This window comes from Perognathus longimembris, chromosome 6 (genome assembly GCF_023159225.1).
Source record: "Perognathus longimembris pacificus isolate PPM17 chromosome 6, ASM2315922v1, whole genome shotgun sequence".
NCBI lineage: Eukaryota > Metazoa > Chordata > Mammalia > Rodentia > Heteromyidae > Perognathus > Perognathus longimembris.
In genome coordinates, this window is record NC_063166.1 from 80,238,591 (window position 1) to 80,258,053 (window position 19,463).

Sequence of the window (19,463 nt, forward strand, 5' to 3'; positions counted from 1 at the left end):
GAGGAGGAGGAGGAGGAGGAGGAGGAGGAGGAGGAGGAGGAGTTTCTTCGGGTTCAGTTTGTACAGCAGGATCGATGCTCGCTGGCATCGCCTCGCCCTGTCTTGTGTGAGTGTGAGTGTGTGTGTGGTGTGTGTGTGTGCATATGTGGGGGTGAGTGTGTGTGTGTGCGTGCGTGTCTGGGTGTGTGCTTGCGTGTGTGAATGTGTGTGTGTGTGTGTGAGTGTGAGTGAGTGAATTCCAGATTTCCTGTCTTTCCCAAGCCCGCTCCTGTCCTCTCGCATATCACTCACCGACGGGGATCTGACAGCAGCCACCAACCTACCTCGACTGATCTCTCCCGCTGCGTGCACGGATCCGCCATCGAGACCGGGAGGAGGAGGAGGAGGAGGAGGAGGAAGAGGAGGAGGAGGAGCAGGAGGAAGAGGAGGAAGAGGAGGAGGAGGAGGAGGAAGAGGAGGAAGAGGAGGAGGAGGAGGAGGAGGAAGAGGAGGAGGAGGAGGAGGAGGTGGAGGAGGTGGAGGAGGTGGAGGAGGAGGAGGAGGAGGAAGAGGAGGAGGGAAAGAAGAGAAGGAAGAAGAAGAAGAAAAAGAAGCAGCAGCAGCAGCAGCAGCAGCAGCCGCCGCCGCGGCAGCAGCCCACTACTACCTTCCCAGGATCGCTTTCCCCCCTCCTCCCCGGGACGCGCGCGCGGGTGCGCGTGGCGCGCGTGTGCGCCCCTCGCCCTTTCCTTCTGAACACGGTCTTGGATGTTTAATAAAGAAATCAAGTGTCTCACCAGTCACCCCCACCCCCCCCCAAAAAAAAGCAGAAACAACCCCCACCCCCAAAATCCAAAAGCAAAAAAAAAAAAAAAACCACCACCAAAAAAGAAAGGAAAAAAAACCCAACAACAACAACAACAACAACCACCCAACCAACCCCAAACCAAACAAACAAACAAGGCGGAACAAGCTCCACTTGCAAGCCGCCGCCGCGAGCGAGCCGCCGCCGGCCCCGGCGCCCAGCGAGGGGGGTCTCGGCGGCCCGAGGTGGAGGAGTGGCAGGGGGCTCCGCGTCGGGGGGACCGAGGCCGACGGACGTCCCAGAAGCCGCCGGGCAGGAGGCGGAGGTCACGCGGCGGCGAGCGAGACAGCGGGCCCCCGCGTGCGGCTCGGGGCTGGGGCGCCGGGAGTGGGACTGGAGCGGAGTAGAGCGATGCCAAGGAGAAAACAGCAGGCACCCAAGCGGGCGGCAGGTAAGAGACTCGGCTCCCGCCGCGGGGCTGCCCGGCCCGGCTGCCCGGCGCGCCGGGCTCCGCGCCCGCCCTCCGGGCCCCGGGACGCCACCCCTCCAGCTTTTCGGGGGGGAGGTCGAGAGGGGGGTGGGGGGGGTGAAGGTTGAGTTTGCTCCGGGTATCCCCCCCCCTCGTGACCCCATCTTCTCTGGCCTCCTCCGATCGCCCCAATTCTCCCCTTCCAGGCTTCCGCGGGGAGCCGGGAGGGAAAGCTCTCCCGCCCAGCCTGCCTGCTTTAAACTTTTTTCCCTCCACCCTCTACCCCTCCCCTAACTTTTCTCCCGGTCTGGTTCTCGCCGCCGGCTGGAGGATTTGGGGTGCGGAGTAGAGCGCCGGGTCCCTCCTGGTGGTGGCCGGTGCCCCGCACGCACGCAGCGGCTCCCGGCCTCCGGGGACCGCCGGCGGCTCGCCCTCCGGCCGGCCGGGGTTGGGGCGCCGGGGCGCCGCGGGGCGCTGCGGTGCGGGGGCCAGGCCCGAGCCCGGGACTGCGGGGCTGGCTGGGGGGGCGAGCGAGCGATGCGCTGGGAGTTGAGCTCGGATGGCCGGGGTGGAACGCGAACCTTGGAGACGGATGGATCTCCGAGAAGGGTTCCACGTTCAGAAATCTAATCCACCCTGTCCTTTCTCTTAAATAAAAAAAAAAAAAAAAGGAGAGGAGGGGATGGCGGTGTACCCCCCCACCACCACCACACACCCGAAATTTAAGCAGCTCTGAATTCTCTTTGCCCAGAGAGAGTTACAAACTTTGTACGATGGAACCATCCCGTCTGAATCCTAACTCGCGGCCGGACCCCCCCCCCACCCCCCCCTACTCAAAAAAGCTGGGAGCAGGTTCATGGCTAGGCACAATGGCTCGTCCACGAGATTTTATTTTATTTTATTTCTTTGGGGTAGCTTAATTGCTTTTTTTTTTAATAGTATGTTGGGGTTTTGCTTCTCGGAAGTGTAATATGAAAGTTCATTTTTCTCCTGCCAGACCCACCCACTGAAAAATCAGCTTTCCACTTGATTGCTAGTTTTGATTTGACATCTGATTGATCACCTGTCATCTCCCTGCCTTTGATCTATTCATTCTTGATGTATATCAATAAATCACTCACCATGGTAACTTGGAGTGCTGGTGACGCAAGCCTTGCCCTCTATATTCAGAGCCAGACATGCACAATTATTATCTTGTTTAGCTTTTAATGTGGGTGGTGTTTTTTTTTTATTTCTTTGTTTCCTTTCGTTGAATCAGAGCTGGGGGGGATTTAAATTTTGTTGTTACTGTGTTGTTGTTTTTTCCCCTATGCTCTGTCTTTGCCTTCTTGCTGTAGGCAGGATTAGTTAATGCTAGTTGTCTCCAAACTCATGGACACATGTTATTCTGTTCCAACTCAAGTGAAACCCAGTGAGAAGTTGAGAGAAACACTCCTCAACTTCCCCAAGTCCCCCTTAGGAGAGATCCAAAGTTGGGTAGGCGCATGGGGAAAGTGAGTATCTGTGTGTGAACTTGCTGATCACCGAGCTCATTCTGCATGGCTGTGATTCCAGCCCCCAATGGCACTGCATGGGCTTGAAAATATTCACCATCAACTTTGTTCCTAAGTGCAGAATTGCTTCCGTAACCATTTGCAGGTTGCTTTGAGTTGCATGGGGAAATATCATTCCGAAAGCTCTAATGCATAGAATTTTTTTTCCAATTTTCTCCCTAAGAACAAAATGATGAAAATATTCTTAGTGCTATATATATATTTAGAACTTGTCTAGGCTGTGAAGTTTTCTTTTCTCAACTCTAATTACTTCTTTTGAAAACAATAGCTCCCTTATTTTTACAAACTTTGACCACTTAGCTAATCTGACAGCCATGTGCGTGGCCTTGGACACTCGGGAAGATTGAACTTGCTTCGTCTGGTTCTGGCAACAGAAGTTTACATGTAACTGGATTATTTGAGATAATTTCCTCCCTGTTGTCCCAAAAGAGAACCCTGGGCTATAGTCCAGCAAGAAGCGATACTGTCCTGAAAATTACTTTTTTTTTTTTTCACCCCCTCCCTCTTGTTCTTCCCGTAAAGGCCATCAACAACTAGGCAGTGATTTAAATTACCAGAATGACTGGCCCTGTCTCCTTTCGTAAGCTCATTACAAAAAGTGCATTGCTCAGAATTGCACTACTTTGATTATAATTATCCTCTGATCAATGAGGATCCAGGTGTACATAAAATGACGCTGTTTCACATTATTTAAATTAGACCCTTTCATCAAGCTGGTATCTATTGGAGCTGGCTAGTCTATTTATCGTAGTGTGTGTGTGTGTGTGTGTGTGTGTGTGTGTGTCTGTCGTCTGTCTGTCTGTCTGTCATCTGTGTTAGGAACTTGGGGCTATAGTTTCGGATTCCTGGCCTGTTGTATTCCTAGTGTCTTTGCATGTTTGTTTTCCTGGCATTATTTTCTGGAGAAGTGGAAATCTTTTTCTTGAGTTGAAGGGAGAGAAGTCAGTCCAGCCACAGCAAGGCCTCTCTTAGAGTGCTTATTTGCTCCCATATTAATAAAGCAGATCATTTTTCACAGAACATTTCTCCCATTTCCCTCCACCCTGAGATCATCAATGCCTACTCTGTTTTAGCAGAGATGATTATGCACAAGCAAAGTTAGTTGGGATCTTTCCTCCAGCTAACATTCAGAGGAGAGAAAGCGGGGGGGGGGGGAGAGAGAGAGAGAGAGAGGGAGAGAGAGGATGATGCCTGGAAGGCTGTGGCCATCCTAACTTTTATCACTGCTTAAAATTAAATACAATGCACAACTGTAAGTAATTACTCCCATGGACTCATGTTGAAAGCTTGATTTCCAGCTTGATTAATGAATAATGGAAGATAGAAAAAGCTTGGAAGGGAAGCAGGGCTGAGGCCCTCTTGGGGTGCTTTTTTCCCCCAACAACGGTTCAAGGCTATTAGTTCCCTTTGCATTATTCGTTTTCATGTTCTACGTTTCAAGGAATCAATGGCAGAACTTTCTAATAAAACAAAGCAGGTATCCAAATAGAACAGACAGGACGATATCGTAAGTGATGGAGAATTTTAGTCTTTATTTGCTTTATTCCTCCCCCTGCAGGGGAGGAATGAACGTGAGGTAGGCAATTCTCTGTAGGGAGCTAGCTAAGTCAGAACATTTTCTTCCCAAATGGTGTTCTTCCAGGCTTCCTAACGCTATGCTCTTGCTCCATTCTGTCACTTAATGCCCCCCCCTCCAAAAAAAAAGTTGAGAAAGAAGCTTGTTACCCCCCAGGGACATTACTATGTGTGTGAACATGTTTGGCGTACTTGGTGGGATGTATATTGCACCCACTGTTAAAATGCACCCACCTTTACCTGAAATGTTGCACGATGCTAGACAAGCGTCAGCCCCCTCTCTCTTCATTTTAGAAAACATACAGAAGACAACAGGATGGTAGGATACAACAGAACGATGTGAGCACTGGAATTGTATTTTATAAGATGCTCAGTGCTTCAAGATCTTTGAATTGTAGACACACGCTAACCCTTCTGGTCCTAACAACCTTTCTCAGTCTCTGGGCACACACATGTGTACCGTGTGCTTTATGTCACAACCCTGAACTATTGTTTTTCAATCCATGCCAGCCAGAGGCGACAGAACACTACATCCTCTGTGCTCAGGTACACATGAATATCTAGCAGGTCCATAGCTCATCGGGCTCTGTCTGTGTAGAAATCGCCCAGAACGGTCTGATGCTTCCAACTTGTGGACCTCCGGATGCTTCTGAATGAGCAGATCTGAGGAGGGAGCACTGGCGGGAAAGGAACCGTTCCCTCCGTGTATTTTGTTTATTGAATATGGAGATGAAGAATGCAGATTTTGTTTTCATGAATGTCCTTGGTTGGCGGTAAACATTAGACTATTAGCAATCATTACTTAAAAGTTGCAATTTACACTTTAATAACTCAGGTTATTTACATGGGAGACGGATTCTGCAGGGACAATTCTGAATATCGCAATGGAGTCCGAGTGACCTGAGAAAGCCCTGCGTCCTCCTCTTCCTAATTCTGACTCTGGGTTAATGGGTGAGGTCCGGCTGGCTCAGTCACGGGGCTGGGGACCTCGGGACCACAGCTGCCGCTGGAGGTGAAATAGGCCTTTCATTTATTTGGCAGGTAGGATGGAGTTTTAGAGGACAGCAGTGGGGTAGTTTGGAGACCCTACGTCTCTTGCATACCTTCACTGACCAAACACATGTATGAACTTAAGACAAATGGAAAAACTACGCGCGTGCGCGCGCGCGCGCACACACACACACACACACACATACACACACAAACTCTTTGGGTTATTCTGGGTTATTTGAGGCTGATCCCTGACAAGGAAGGAAAGGTACCTAGAAAATGCTTCTTCCACACGCTGTTTGGGATTGAAATTGATTGCTTAAGTGGTCCTGTCCTTATTCCCCTCTCTATTTCCTTCCCCCTCCTCTTGCTTCACTCTTAAAGACTCAGATTGAATGGGACATCTCAAAAGCCCATTTGTTTTAGGCATTTATTGATTTCATTTTTAATCTGCCATATCAGGACATAATACATTAACCCTAATCAGCAGATTGCAAGTGACAGGGAGTTCTTGGGGAACGAAGGGAGAGAGGCTCTGAGAAACTTCTCCACCGTAGAATATCCCTCCCAAATACTCGGCTCTCCCTGGACCACCACTTTGTATTTCTCCCCCTTCCCCGCCATCAGTCACCTCGATTCTTACTGTTACCTGAGGGGACACTTCTTACCCCACAAATACCTGCCTGATGTCTTTGGAGGGGTGGGCTCCTCAAGTGTCTTGGCTTTTGCTACCTTCTCCAGCAGAGGTGTTGGCTTTAATTCACCCCAGCTAATTTCTCACTGCTCCATGGAGGGACTCTCTGCAACTGGGAAACACCTAGATTGGTCCATTCCTCTTCCCATGATGCCTTGGGAATTGTGTTCTCCAGGGAGCAGGTTTTAAAGGGAGACAGCCTGGCATTATAGAAGGTCACCGAATCCGCTCACCGCTGCTCATGCCTATGTCGGAGCTTAGAAAAGTCTGCCAAGGAGCAAATCTAGGCTCTGTTCCCTTTTTTTGTGCTGGGTCTGCAATTAGCTGACTCAAATGGGTTAAGTGTTCAAATGCCTGTATCCCATCCATTTTAGGGAGCACTGGTTGGGGAAGATGAAGTTTGTGTCTCCCCGGGTTCCCTTCTCATAGCATAGGGTCATCTAGCATATTCTATCTTAAAAAGGCCAGGTACACAGAGTATTGTTTTTGTTCGATGCAAAGTCAGTTGAAAATACATGAAACTAACAGTTAGAGAACGTCTGCACGGCTTCCCCGAAGCAGAGCATTTTCATTACATATTTAATTACAATCAAATTGAATGACTTTTAGGGAAAAAAAAAATCACAGTGGTATTAAAAGGAGCCTGGCACGCAAGTAATTTTATTGCTTCGTAAGTTGAGAATGCTGTTATAGTTTTCTTTCTTCGGGAGAAATTTATTGTAATTTTCTCACGTGACAAGTACAGAGCATCTTTCTACAGCCAGTAACCTGAGGAATCTCAAGTTCTACCTTTGTAGACCCTGAAGGCGTGTGTGTGTGTGTGTGTGTGTGTGTGTGTGTGTGTGTTTAGTAATTGATGATCGTTTGCACTTTTTAAAAAGTATTTATTTTTATGTTCTTTTTACAAGCTTCCCTTGAAGTTAGAAATTCCCCTGCTCTTTAAAATGATCTTTGGCAAGCAGCTCTTCAGTAGGGAAGGGGCTCCATCCTTCTCCCTCTAGGAAATCCGCTCATTAGTCCTGTTGGTCCAATCACCTGAATATTACAGTCAGGGAAAAATAGCACTGGGTTACATGCTTGCTTCTTTCAAAGGATGATTCACCGACTTAGAATTCCTTTACTATTTTTCCCACCTCTGACTTTCAGTCACTTGTCTTTGGAGCTACACCCCCACTCCACCCCACCCCCCCCCCCCCGCCCCGACCCCAGGAGAAGGTATAAGGATAGATAGATTGAGAGTGGTATTCAAGGTCTGCCACATCTTTAAGAAAGGCTGATAAAAATGAGAGATTTCAGAGCCGGACTGTCTGTCGTCCACTGCTGAACTCTGCCTGCAAAGCAACAGGGGTGAAGCCATGTGTTTATACAGAACCCCTGAGCGCCTTGTGCGGGGGTGCTCATTGTTTGGAGAAATCATTATGGCATTTGATGCTCAAGTTTGGTGTGTTCTGAAGATATTGTATACTTGAGCGGACACACACACACACACACACACACACACACACACGCTAATGCCAAGATGCAAGTGGAAATTGCTGATGCGTTTGTTTCCAAAGCCAGCTCTGTGAATGGGATGATTAAATAATTTGGAGGTATTTGAAAAGTCATTAAAATGACCGCTTGGAATTTCCAATTGTTGCCTTTCTCCATCTTTTTCATTTCCCCCTATAGAAAAAAAAGAGGCCCTTGGGTGTCTTCAAATATCCTGGTAGGCCAAAGCAGTGCCTAAAATTATTTGAAATTTTAGAAATTAAAATTCAAGAGGCACAGCTACATAATCCTGTTATTAATATATCTGTACTATTTAGCTATGCTTTACAACAAGGGAGTTGTACAATGCAAAAGTTCTACAGATAATGAGCTTAGAGAAATTACAGACAGGAAGGATAAAAAAACACAAAACCACCTGGATCATTGCTGAGAGCATTTGCTTTGAATTTTGCTCACCTCAACGAGTTCCCTTTCCATCTGTTTTGTTTGTTTGTTTAAATAATTTTAATACCCCACTACCTCTTACCTTAACTTGAAAGTGGGACTTTCGGGATGCACAGTGAAGTAAAACATCAGAATGCACTTTCTGTATATATATATCATATATAATAATATCTACAATATATACACATATATATGGTTTCAGGTAACCAAATGTGGGAAAACCAAAAGAAACCAGGAATGAGAAGCTTTAAAGATAGCTAGCTCGGGGATCAGGATAGGAAACTTTGCTTCGGCACGATAAGAGGAAATCGCCTTACATTTTAACTCTACATCTCTTGGCAGATGACACACAATGAAACGGGAAGGTTTTTAAAGGAGCTTTTTAGCTCTTTTGCTTCTCTCTCCAAAGACTAATTTAATTGAAAAGCTAAAGTGTCCATTTATGCTAAAAGAAAGGCCTTGTGTTTCCATAAAGCTGCCTGACACTTAGGTGGGGTAACAAAAAAAAAATGAAAGAAAGAAAGAAAGAAAAAGAAAGAGAGGGACAGCATTATGCTGGAGTTTCTGTTAGTACAGAATTAAGAACAGTGCGCTTAATTAGTTGAGAGCTTTCAAACCTGGATGAATCCTCTCAAATCACCCATGAGGTTTCTCCTTCCAGCCACATCGCAGCCATTTCTATGGAAATCATACCATTTGGATAGGAAGGTGGGCAGAACTGTTTTTGTTTCTAATGAAAATAATATGGAGAGCAGAATGAGGTTTAAAAATGAAAATGAAACGAGTAGATAACAGCCATTCTGCTTGTCATGCATTTGCAAGGAACTTTCACGGTGCTGGCCATGTCCAGAGCCTTCCCCGAAATCTGGTGGCTGGAGGGATAACAGCGAGACCGTGGGCCAAGGTTGCCAACGGGAAGAAGCACCATGGAGAAGCGAAAGCAGCAACAGATAAATATTTCTGTGTAAACTGCGTGGGGCTGGCTTTAAATCACTCCGATGTATCCTTGGAATGTTCCGTGTCTTCAGGAGCCCCTCTCCTACCCCAGGGAGATGGGAATCGCCGCTGGGCTGAGGTGGAGCTGGAGAAAAACAGCAAGCGTTAACTCCATTCCAGGCGTTCAGTACCGTTTGGTATAGAAGAAATGCCCAATTGAAAAGCTACACGCACATTTTTGGATCCGGATTGCCTTTGGTTATTTCCCTTTATTAGAAAGTTGTGAGCTTGCTTTGCAAGTCTTCTTGCTGTCTCCCTGGGAGTGGATTTTAGGTTGGAGAGAGAGAAGGGGCAGTGATCTAGGATCCAGGACCAGAGCCCACAGCTCTGTCGCTCGAGGGGCAAACCTTACTCCCAGGGCAACATGTGAGCCTTGAAATCAGACAGATCCAGGTTCAGATCTCTAGGTCAATGTCTTGTTAGCAATGTCAGCTCTCTGCCTCTACTGTCCAATCTATCAAATGGGTGGGTGGGGGGCTATCAGAGTTCTTTAGTCTCCGCTTTGTTAAAAAGAATCTCTAAGACTAGAGTTGAAAGACCCACAGATCATGGGTCCAAGTGTTCCAGGGATGAAAAGAAATTAGGAATCAGGAAATTTAAAATCAGAAATGCAATGTCAGTGCTGTATTTTAGCTTCTTGTCCCGAGGTGGACTCATTCTGGGCTCTATGGGGCGTTACAGAAGCTCCAGGGGGGGAAAAAATCCTTTCTTTCTCAAGGATAGTACTTTAACAGCAGCAGCAACAACAACTATCATAGCTGCAATACTGTCTGCCACTGTGTAAGGCCTATGCTATGCCAAGCATTGTCCTGAGACTTGATAGGTTGACCTTTATTCATTTTAGCAGCCATTCTTTCTGGAGCTCTTACTGTGTACAAGTCCTATTCCCATAGCTGGGACCTCAGGACTTGTCCCCCCATACAAGTAAATGTCTAATAGAAAAAGAAAATAATTTGCATAGAGAGAGAGGTTCCATGGTGACATCTGTGTTATAAAAGCAAAATTCTGACTCTGGGAATTGGGACCACATAAATGTGGGTGGTTAGAAGAGATATCTTGGAAGCAGGGACATGGTGGATACCAGATGCCAGGTGTTCAGTGCCAGGTTAATCCCTTTTCCTTGCTTGGGCTCTTCATACCAAGCACAGAGGCTCTCTCAAGGTCATGTAGAGGCCATGTCTGGCTGAAAGTCAGCTCTCCCTGCCTCCAAGCCCATGCAGTCCTCCCGCTGGAGTTGGTCTGCAATAGCCACAGTGATTTGCCGAAGAAGTCTCACGGCTCCCATGAGTCCCCTTCCGCAGGTGGGATAGGCTATACCTGGAGGGGGATTTTGAGAGCATCAACCGACAGTGCTGCCTTTAGGGGCAAACTCTAATAGACCCCCTCGCTCAAAGACTGTAACACACACACACACACTCACACACACACACACTCACATCTTCAGTGTTCGTCATGCGTACTAATGTGTATTCATGTATTTATTTAGCAAATATTGACTGTGTACCTACTCTGTGCTGGCTAGATGTTCTCAGTGCTAAAGATGACTGAAGAAAAGAAAAAAAACTTCCCTGTCCTTGCCCAGCTATAATATTCCTGAGAATGAGACCAAAAAAAAAATTGAATGTGCAAATAATATATCATAGGATGTTGAATAGTGCTAATTGCATTTCATAAAATAAATCAGAATTACTGGGTTAGAGAAGGAGGGGAGGGTGACCCTTTTAAATAGAGAGGTCAGGCTAGTATTTCTGGAGTGATGATTTGATCAGATCTGAACACAAAGTGAAGGACTAGCCAAGCGCAGGGCTCGGAGAAGCAGTCCGGGCAGAGGATGCAGGAGACAGACACTGTGGGCCTGGCCCCAGGATGGACTTGTGTAGGCAAGGAAGTCATGGGAGGCCCTTGGCTGCATGAGCTAAGGAAGGGGAGAGGGAACGGAAACCAGGACAGGTAGGAAGGAAGGGATGGGATCCCAGTGTCGGGGCTCAGGCAAGAAAGTGGTGTGATTTGACAGTGTAGGGGTTGGAATAAGGATCTAATTGTGTTATTAGTGGGACATGGGCCCAGTGTTTGTATCAAAAGGTGGTGGTGGTTTTTGGACATGTTCTCCCACCCAGAGTAATATACAGCCCCAGCTGATGGTAACAGGGGGCTAAGACAGCAGGCAGCACCCAGTCCTGATGCCTGGTGCTGTGAGAATAGGATACTGCACCCCTCCCATTTTAATGGTGGTCATTAGATCATGTGATGGGGTAAAACTCCAGGGACCAGCCCGGCATTGGTAAGGCGTCTCCCTGGTACAAGGATGGTCCTCCTGGCATTTTTTTTTCCTTTTATGTAGGAATTCTGGGAGAGATCTAGGCAACTGAATTGAACCTGGGTACCAATTTGGTACTAGGTAACTATTTCTAAAAGAATGAATAAATATGTATGTAAATCAGTATCTAAGAAATTATATTGGTGTATGATTTTTGTATTCTAAATAACCGTGTTTTGAAGGCAAGGACCTCTTCAACACATTTTAAATGATCGGCAGATGTCTATACCAATTATAACCATAGCTGGGCTTTGGCTATGAATCCAGTTAGAAGACATGAATGACAAGTAGGCTGATGTTCTTAACACACTTGTGCTTTGTGCATCCTAACATTGCGTGCCTTCTGTGGAGGCGCAGAAGTACCTCTTAGTGGGATAGACATGGGTGTCTGTAAGGAGGGGCGGTGGTGCCCCTTAGCGGGATACCCATCTACTCATCTGACGGCAATGTGTGCTGATCACCTGGGTTTGTAGACTTCTTCGTGACACCTAGAACCCCCGATGGAGAAGTGGATAGACCCCTGAAGGTACAGAGACAGAGAGAGAAGCCTTCCTCCTGACCCCAAGGCTCAGCTTCTCTGTGTTCTTTCCAGTGCCTTCCCGACCCCGCCCCATGTGAGCCCTTAACCCTCAGGTCGTGGCGGCCCTGCCCCCTGCCCCCTTGGGAGATGGCCCTCCCTGAAGGCCCAGGTTGGCTGACCTCAGGGGGTTGTTAAGATAATAGGAGAAGCCTATTGGCTGTTTCCTGGTAACACCTTCTTCTCTTTTAATTGTCACTTCCACCTAAGTGCTTGACAGCAGGTGGCAGGGAGGCCGGCTGAATCCGGTTAAGGTATTATCATAGGACAGAGAGATTTGGGATCCTTGAGAGTGCCATTATTTAACAAATATGACTGAAGGTTGACTGTGTATCAGGTACTATGAATGATGTGAGAACCGCAGCCCTGAATCTATCAACCTGGCAAAGCATGTGCCTCCTTGGAGATTTAATTTAGTGTGTGGGCAGGCAGGGGACCGGCCAGCAGGTAAGTCCCAGTGTCAGGCAGCAGGATTGGCAGTGAAGAAGATGAAAAGAGGGTGAGAAGAGTTCATTGTGTTGGGTATGATGGTCAGGAAAGATCCCTCTCCTCACTGCAAATGTGATCTCCACACTGGATCCTGAGCAAAGAGGCCAGGAAGGAAGGACACGCCCCTCCCCAGGGGAAGACAGCCTGGCATGGCTCCGAGTCCAGGACCGGAGCTTGCTGAGAACAAGCGATCAGTGAGGGCGCAGGGTGGTGGAGCAGAGGAGGCTGCAGAGTTGCCATGAGGAGCCGGGGTCCCCATTGAGATGGGCAGCCGGGAGGATAAAGGAGCAGAGACAAGATCCGACAGGTTCACCTGAGATAGCTCAAGCGGCCGTACTATTGACTGAACACCAAAGGTAGAAACAAGTGGACCCATCAGGAGCCTCCCTTCTCAATCCAGAAGCAAAGCCTGGGGTGGCAGGGGACAGATAGATGGTGGAGGAGACGGAGATCTTGGCCAGAGAGGAAACCAGGGCCACAGGTTGCCGGATGAGAGAAAGAAGATGCTAGTGAAAGCTAGCTATGTAAATTCCGAGTCTGTGTCTTTAGTTACTCGATTCTTCGCTTCTCTTTTGCGCTTTCCTCCTCTGGCAGTTACGAGAGGGGTCTCAAAAGGATTTGTCGTTGTCTGAGCAACAGTGGAAATGAGGAACGGCATTTAGACCTGCATTTATTCTAGGATGGGGGTGCAGGGGGAGGGGCCACGCTGCCCCAAGTGCACTTCCTGGAGTCCCGGAATTGTGTCCTCACTCATACCCCACCCACAGTGAGCGATGGGGCCCCAGGACCTGGGAATCAGACCAACTCCCCCGGGGCCACGTCCTTGTACAGACCTCATAAGAGGAGTCCTCTCATTGGGTTTTTATGAGGATTCATTGAGATAAATCAAATAAGATGCTTAGCACAGAGCCTCGTACACAGTGAATGGTCAATAAATTTGAGTCATTACATTAACAAGTTAATAATCCCATCCACGCCTTCATTGCCTTATTGGTAGAATAAAGATAATAAAAGTTCCCTCCTTCTCAGAACTGTTGAGAGAAGTAAAGGAGGAAAACCAGCCAAGCACTTGGGACAATCGTGTCTTGTACCTAGTAAGTGCTCAATAAATGTGAAATGACTAGCATCTTCTCTGTGACTCTGAGCTTGAGATCATGGTGGCGCGACATTGTATCTCCTTACTTTGGGGGTCCGCAAGACCTGGCGTACAGTTGGCACTCCATAAATATGGCTTGCAGAAAAGTAAGATGGTGACTTGGTTATTAGGAGTGGAGGGGAAGAATCGAGGAGAAGGGCAAGGACTACTGTCCATGAGCTCAAACTCCCATTTCTGAAAAGTTCTAACGGGTCCATCCCTCAACATTTTTCAACCCACAGTTTTTCCATCCTGATCCATCATTCCACTGGAGACAGACGGCTCTAAGTAGCACTGAGTGACCAGGTAGCAGCGTTGTCAATAAATAGTATTTTCAGTGTCATTTCAGCCCCTCTGGTCACATCTAGAGGCAAGTCTGGGTTTCGTTTTAGCCTGTGATAATCGCCTCTCTCCTGCTTGTTTATAAGAAAGAGTCGACCTCAGGCACCGTGATCTGAGCCAGGAACACAATCCACGGAAAACATGAAATTAAAATCTGAGACTGTCGTTTTCTGATTGTCATCAACGGACACCAAGTGAGAGCACGCTTTTTCACCAACTGTGATGGGGGGCAGTGACTTCACTTTGGTTTTAAAAATGAAATTATTTCAGCCGATCAAACAGAGAATCATTTTAAAGGAGCACATAAAGAAGTCATTGAGAGGGTGGGTGCTGCACTAATTGGGGGTGTAGGGGCAGCTTAGGTCTAGGAATGCCTTAGATGCCAGGACCCAGAGCGCTCGCTGCCCAGGTCAACACAAACTCCCGGAAGACAGAGGCTTTCATTGACAACTTCAAAACACGTTGCAAACCGGAAGGAGCCTCCCCTCCCAGGCCGTCAGAGGGAAACTGGGAAGTCTTCAGTCTCCCAGGGAATTCCAAAAACACGCGGGGCCTGAGATCAGCCCAGAGCTTGAGTCCTGGAGATTCTGATTGCTATAGGATGACAGGGTGCAGTCCTTGAACCTAAGGCTCTGCAAGCAAAGCCTCTACTGTGGTTTGAGTGACGGCATAGAGGAGGGAGATTCCGTGTACACGCAATTGCGCAGGTACACGTTCTCTTACTCACTTCTGCACCATGCCAGAGCACTTACCTCTTTAAAAAAAAAAAATTGGCTTGAGGAGTCCATTTTCAGTTTTGGCCGTTAGTCAAAAGGGGGAAAAAAATGTGAGTGGTCTCTCTCTTCACTCTTCCTTTCTCTCGGAAATTGCTTGTGTTTTTAGAAATGGTAGGGACCATATACCCTATTATATTTCAACAGGGAAATGCACCCATTTATGCATTTTATCTACCTGATCTCAGCATCGAGCATCTCAGCCCGGAGAATGAGTCTGTTAAGAAGGAGAAAAGAGGTCTAGGGAAAGGATGAGGTGTTGGCTGGGTATGCTGAAGTTCCTGGGTTCTATTCCCAGCAGACATGTAAAGAGCACTTGGCCCACTGACCCAAGAGAAACAAAAAGAACCTCCAGCCATGGTTCTATTTCTTAGACTTTATAAAATTCTGGAAATTCTATAGAATGAGAGAGCAAAACTAACAAAAATATTTGCCATTTGGATCTCTCACTTTCTTGTTCGTTTGGTTTTTTTTTTTTTTTTTTGCCAGTCCTGGGCCTTGGACTCAGGGCCTGAGCACTGTCCCTGGCTTCTTCCCGCTCAAGGCTAGCACTCTGCCACTTAAGCCACAGCGCCACTTCTGGCCGTTTTCTGCATATGTGGTGCTGGGGAATCGAACCTAGGGCCTCGTGTATCCGAGGCAGGCACTCTTGCCACTAGGCTATATCCCCAGCCCAGTTTTTTTTAAAACCTGTTTTCTCATGCCTTCTTCCATGATGTATCCCCTTCCTTTTCTTTTCATCTCTTATTCTCCTTCCTTCCCTGATTCCTTTCCAGTAATTCATCAGGCATATGCATCCATTTATGTGCTTACAGGTCCTCTTGTCCCATGTCCGTACTAGAATGTACTAGGACCTCTAATGGGAGGAATGGTAATATAGCACTGCTCAGAGAGATTTTTTTTAAAATTTTTATTGTCAAACTGATGTACAGAGAGGTTGCAGTTTCATACGTTAGGCATTGGATACATTTCTTGTTCTGTTTGTTACCTCCTCCCTCATTCCCCCTCCTTCCTCCCCCTTTCCCTTTCCCCCCATGAGTTGTTCAGTAGATTTACACTGAACAGTTTTGCAAGTATTGCTTTTGTAATCGTTTGTCTTTTTTACCCTGTGACTCTCGATTTTGGTATTCCCTTTCAGTTTCCTAGTTCTAATACCAGTATACACGGTTTCCAATGTACTCAGATAAGATACAGAGATAGTGCAGGTACAACCACAGGAAGGGCATACAACAGGATCATCAATAATAGAAACTACGGTTTCACATCGCCTGTCGAAAGTAATTACAACAGTGAGATAACAGTCGTTTCCATAACATGGAGTTCATTTCACTTAGCGTCATCTTATGTGTTCATAAGGGTATAGCTATTCGGCTCTTGTGATCCTCAGAGAGATTCTTGTAAGCCAAGGCCACAGGACCACACTGAGTGACAGCTAAGGTTTACGGAGCTGGGTGGCATTCAGATTGTTCATTTGCAGCCTCTCTAGCATGTCACCCTACAGGCTGGAGACTCTCACCACTGACCCACTGAAGAGAGACTGAAACTGAGTCTTGGGAATGGCCGTCTTTTGCTTGAAACTCAGGTACTAGGGTCCGAGGTTTTGTCGCTCCTTCACGTAATTAAGGTTTACTGTAAAGAGCCCGATAAATCAACACGCACAGGCCGCCACAGAGACATGGGGGCCGAGGGCAGGCACCGAAATGTAGTGTTTTTCCTCAGCTGAAAGTGAGTGGAAGGGACGATAAATTTAAAAATATCATCCTTCTTGTCTAAATCCCCAACAGATTTTTAAGACTTGAGTCTGGGATGATTAAAAAATTCTTTTAAAGATTTGTTTTCAACTTCTTTCCACAATCACATTGTTCTCTCTCTTAAAAAAAAATCTAGTCTTGTCTTATTAAATTTAAGTAGAAAAGCAAAAAAAAAAAAAATCCCACAGAGGCCCCAACATGTCCATCTGGGGTGTGTCAGCCCTCCGTTATCGCTGAGGAGAGGGCTCGGAGTCAGGCTCCACTCAGCTGTTGCTCATAAATCTCCCGTGGGCTCCGGCATGGCTCTTCCAGGCCATCAGAGCGCTGGAACACATGAAGCAACGAGGCCCCATTATTTATTTTAGCAAACGCAGAGCTCCCCTAGCAGATCCCTCCTCGATGGTCCATCATAATATTTATGGCCAGGCCCTCTGAAGATGTCTCTCATTTGTAAGTATTTAATTGTAGGTGACACTTAAAGGATGACTGAATAATAGGGAGGAAAAAGAGATGGCGCCAAAATTCACCGGGGTCATATCTCAGAGGGAGAAGGTCACCTGAGACAGAAATTATGATATGATCTCTCTTGAAAAACACCGAAGTGAGTGTTTCTAGTTATTGCTGGTGATAACTTACGTAGTTTTTAACAATATAAGGGTTGAGCTTTTGTTTCTGGTTTGTATTTTATTGGGATTTTTTTTGTTTTGTTTGTTTGACATTTGAAACCAGCCTTTGTAATGATACAAAGTTTGGTAAGCTGTCTAGTCAAGGATTTTGGAGTTATTTTAATGAGAAATCAAATGAAATGATCGTCCTCTCTGATCTCTTTTGCTTTCTTTTTTTGATCAATGGTGGGGCTTGAACTCAGGGGCCTGAGCACCACTTCTAGTTTTTAAATGGTTAATTGGAGAGAAGAGTCTCATGGGAACTTCTCTGCTCAGGCTGGCTTCGAACTGCTGTCCTCAGATCTCAGCCTCCTGAAGGAGTAGCTAGGATTATGGGCATGATCTACCAGCACCTGGCTTTCCAATCTTCTTAAGTATTTCTTTATAGTATTGGGTAGACTCTCCAATCAGATGGAATACAGGGGAGAAAGAGCTACCGAATAAGATGAGTTTGTTTCAATTGATCAATACATTTCAGCTATCTAAGGAGTTAGTCTTTTAATGAAGTGAAGTCCTCTTTGAACAACTTGAATCTGGGCCTGCTTCTTATAAAGTAAACAAAAGCCGATTGCTCACTTCCAAGGGCTACTGTGAGGATTTAGGAAATGGATACTAAGTTCTTAAGAAGAATGCTTGGTGCCAAACAGGCAGTAAACAAAGGTAGCTATTACGTCTCTATCTCCAGAGAAAGACACTATTAAGAATTTGGTGTGCATAGTTTCCATTATTTATAGATTTATGTGCAGGTATATGTAGTTAGGAGCAAGGATACTCTTTTACATATTTTTAAAAATTTTTGTATAAATGTTTCATGCTGTAGTTTTGCAAATTTTTAAACTCCAGGGTTAAGACTGTATTCGAGTAGCTGAGTAAGCAGGAATAAAAAGGAGAATTAAAAAAATAGACATAACTAATTCTAGTTTGTATGCTTCATAATATACCACCATACGCATATGTGTTTTTTTTTATTAATTTCTCAGCTTTGTAAATAGACATTTAGCATGTTTTACATTTTCCACTACCATACATAATCCTGTATTGAATATTCTTGGAAACTTTTATAATTGTCACATAAGTAATTTATGTAGAGAAAAAGAGCTGTGAGAATTTTTACTGCATTTAGCAGGGGAATCATTTGAGAAAAATAAATGTTATGGAAAGTGCTAATATTTCCTACTTGGAACATTCCTGGTGCGTTCGCTGGCATGTGTGCAGCTCTACAAACAAAAGTAAAACTGCTTAATTTGCACCTAGTAGGCCCTTGGTAAGTGTCCATGTGAAGTAGGTAAACTGAAGGCAAACACAGTATGTTAGTTATCTCAGTGACAGAGCCAGGCGTGGTGGTGCAGGTGTGTAATACCAGCTCTGAGAACCTTGAGGCAAGGGGATTTGGAAGTTGGGCTTTCAAGGGCTACATGCACAGTTTCATCTCAAGTAGACCAAGGGGCAAGGAACAGAACGGGGTGGGGGGGGTGGGAAGAGAAGCATGAATAGCACCGAACAAGCTGTGTTTGTCCTCAGTGAGTCCTGGATTGCGCGAAGAGATGGAGTGTTGTTAATTGTGCGTGGATGGGAGGGTCCCCAGAAAGAGCAGCTCAAAGATTTCTGTTTGTCTTACAGACTGAATCATTAACAAAACTCCATCCTGCAGCTTCGCAGTGTAAGTGGGTAAACTTTGGTTGAAAGTAGTTTAGCAAATATGCATTGGGGCTCCCTGCTATTTGCTGGGGGTGGGAGAAACAGAAGCCAGGGGGGAACCCGAGGCTCCGGGGGGGGGTGTGTGTGTGTGTGGTTCCAGACGCTTTGCCTAGTGAAAGCCATCACCATCCAAAGGCCGAGAAGGGTTAGTTCCTCCAAGCTGGGTAGACTGCGTGTGTATTTTGAGTGTGTCTGGGGACTGTGGTCTGCTCTGTGCAGCGGATCATGGCATACGTGTGCATGTCACGTGATGCATGTCTGCAGCAGATATGTTGTGGGCAGTAGTGAGGGGGGGGGTTGGAGGATGTCTTATCATACATGAACCTTTATTATAGATGAGTGTGGTGTTTGTAGACTTGGTGTACACACACGTGTGTGTGTGCGTGTGCATGCACCTGTGTGTTCTTGCCCAGGCTAAGTACATAGAAGGGTTAAGAAGACTTTCCATGGCCTTTTCTGAGGCGCGCTCGTGAGACACACCCTGCTCCCTGGGCAGCAGCCCTGAGGACAGGAAGACAGAACTCCCCGCTCAGGGAAGCAAGTCCTGGCTGAGAAGTTGGTGACATGTAGATAGTTCTGGAAGGTAGGCCCCACACTGTATTGTAACTTCCACTTCCTTCTCCGCCCTCCTCCCCAGATGACAGGACAGATCATGTCGGGCTCCTCATCCATGTTCTGGGGTGGGGGGTGCATTTCATTTGGCAGTGTCTAGAACACAAT

General features: G+C 46.6%; 1 protein-coding gene across 2 annotated transcripts in view; it reads left to right on the forward strand.

The window, feature by feature from the left end:
• Positions 1-956: 956 nt before the first annotated feature.
• Tshz2 (teashirt zinc finger homeobox 2) overlaps positions 957-19,463 on the forward strand; it is a 228,736-nt gene continuing 210,229 nt past the window's right edge. For both annotated transcript variants that reach the window (XM_048349635.1, XM_048349634.1), the window contains exon 1: positions 957-1,235. In XM_048349635.1, the coding sequence (XP_048205592.1) occupies positions 1,196-1,235 (40 nt within the window). In that variant the 5' untranslated portion in view covers positions 957-1,195. The remainder of the gene's footprint in view (positions 1,236-19,463) is intronic.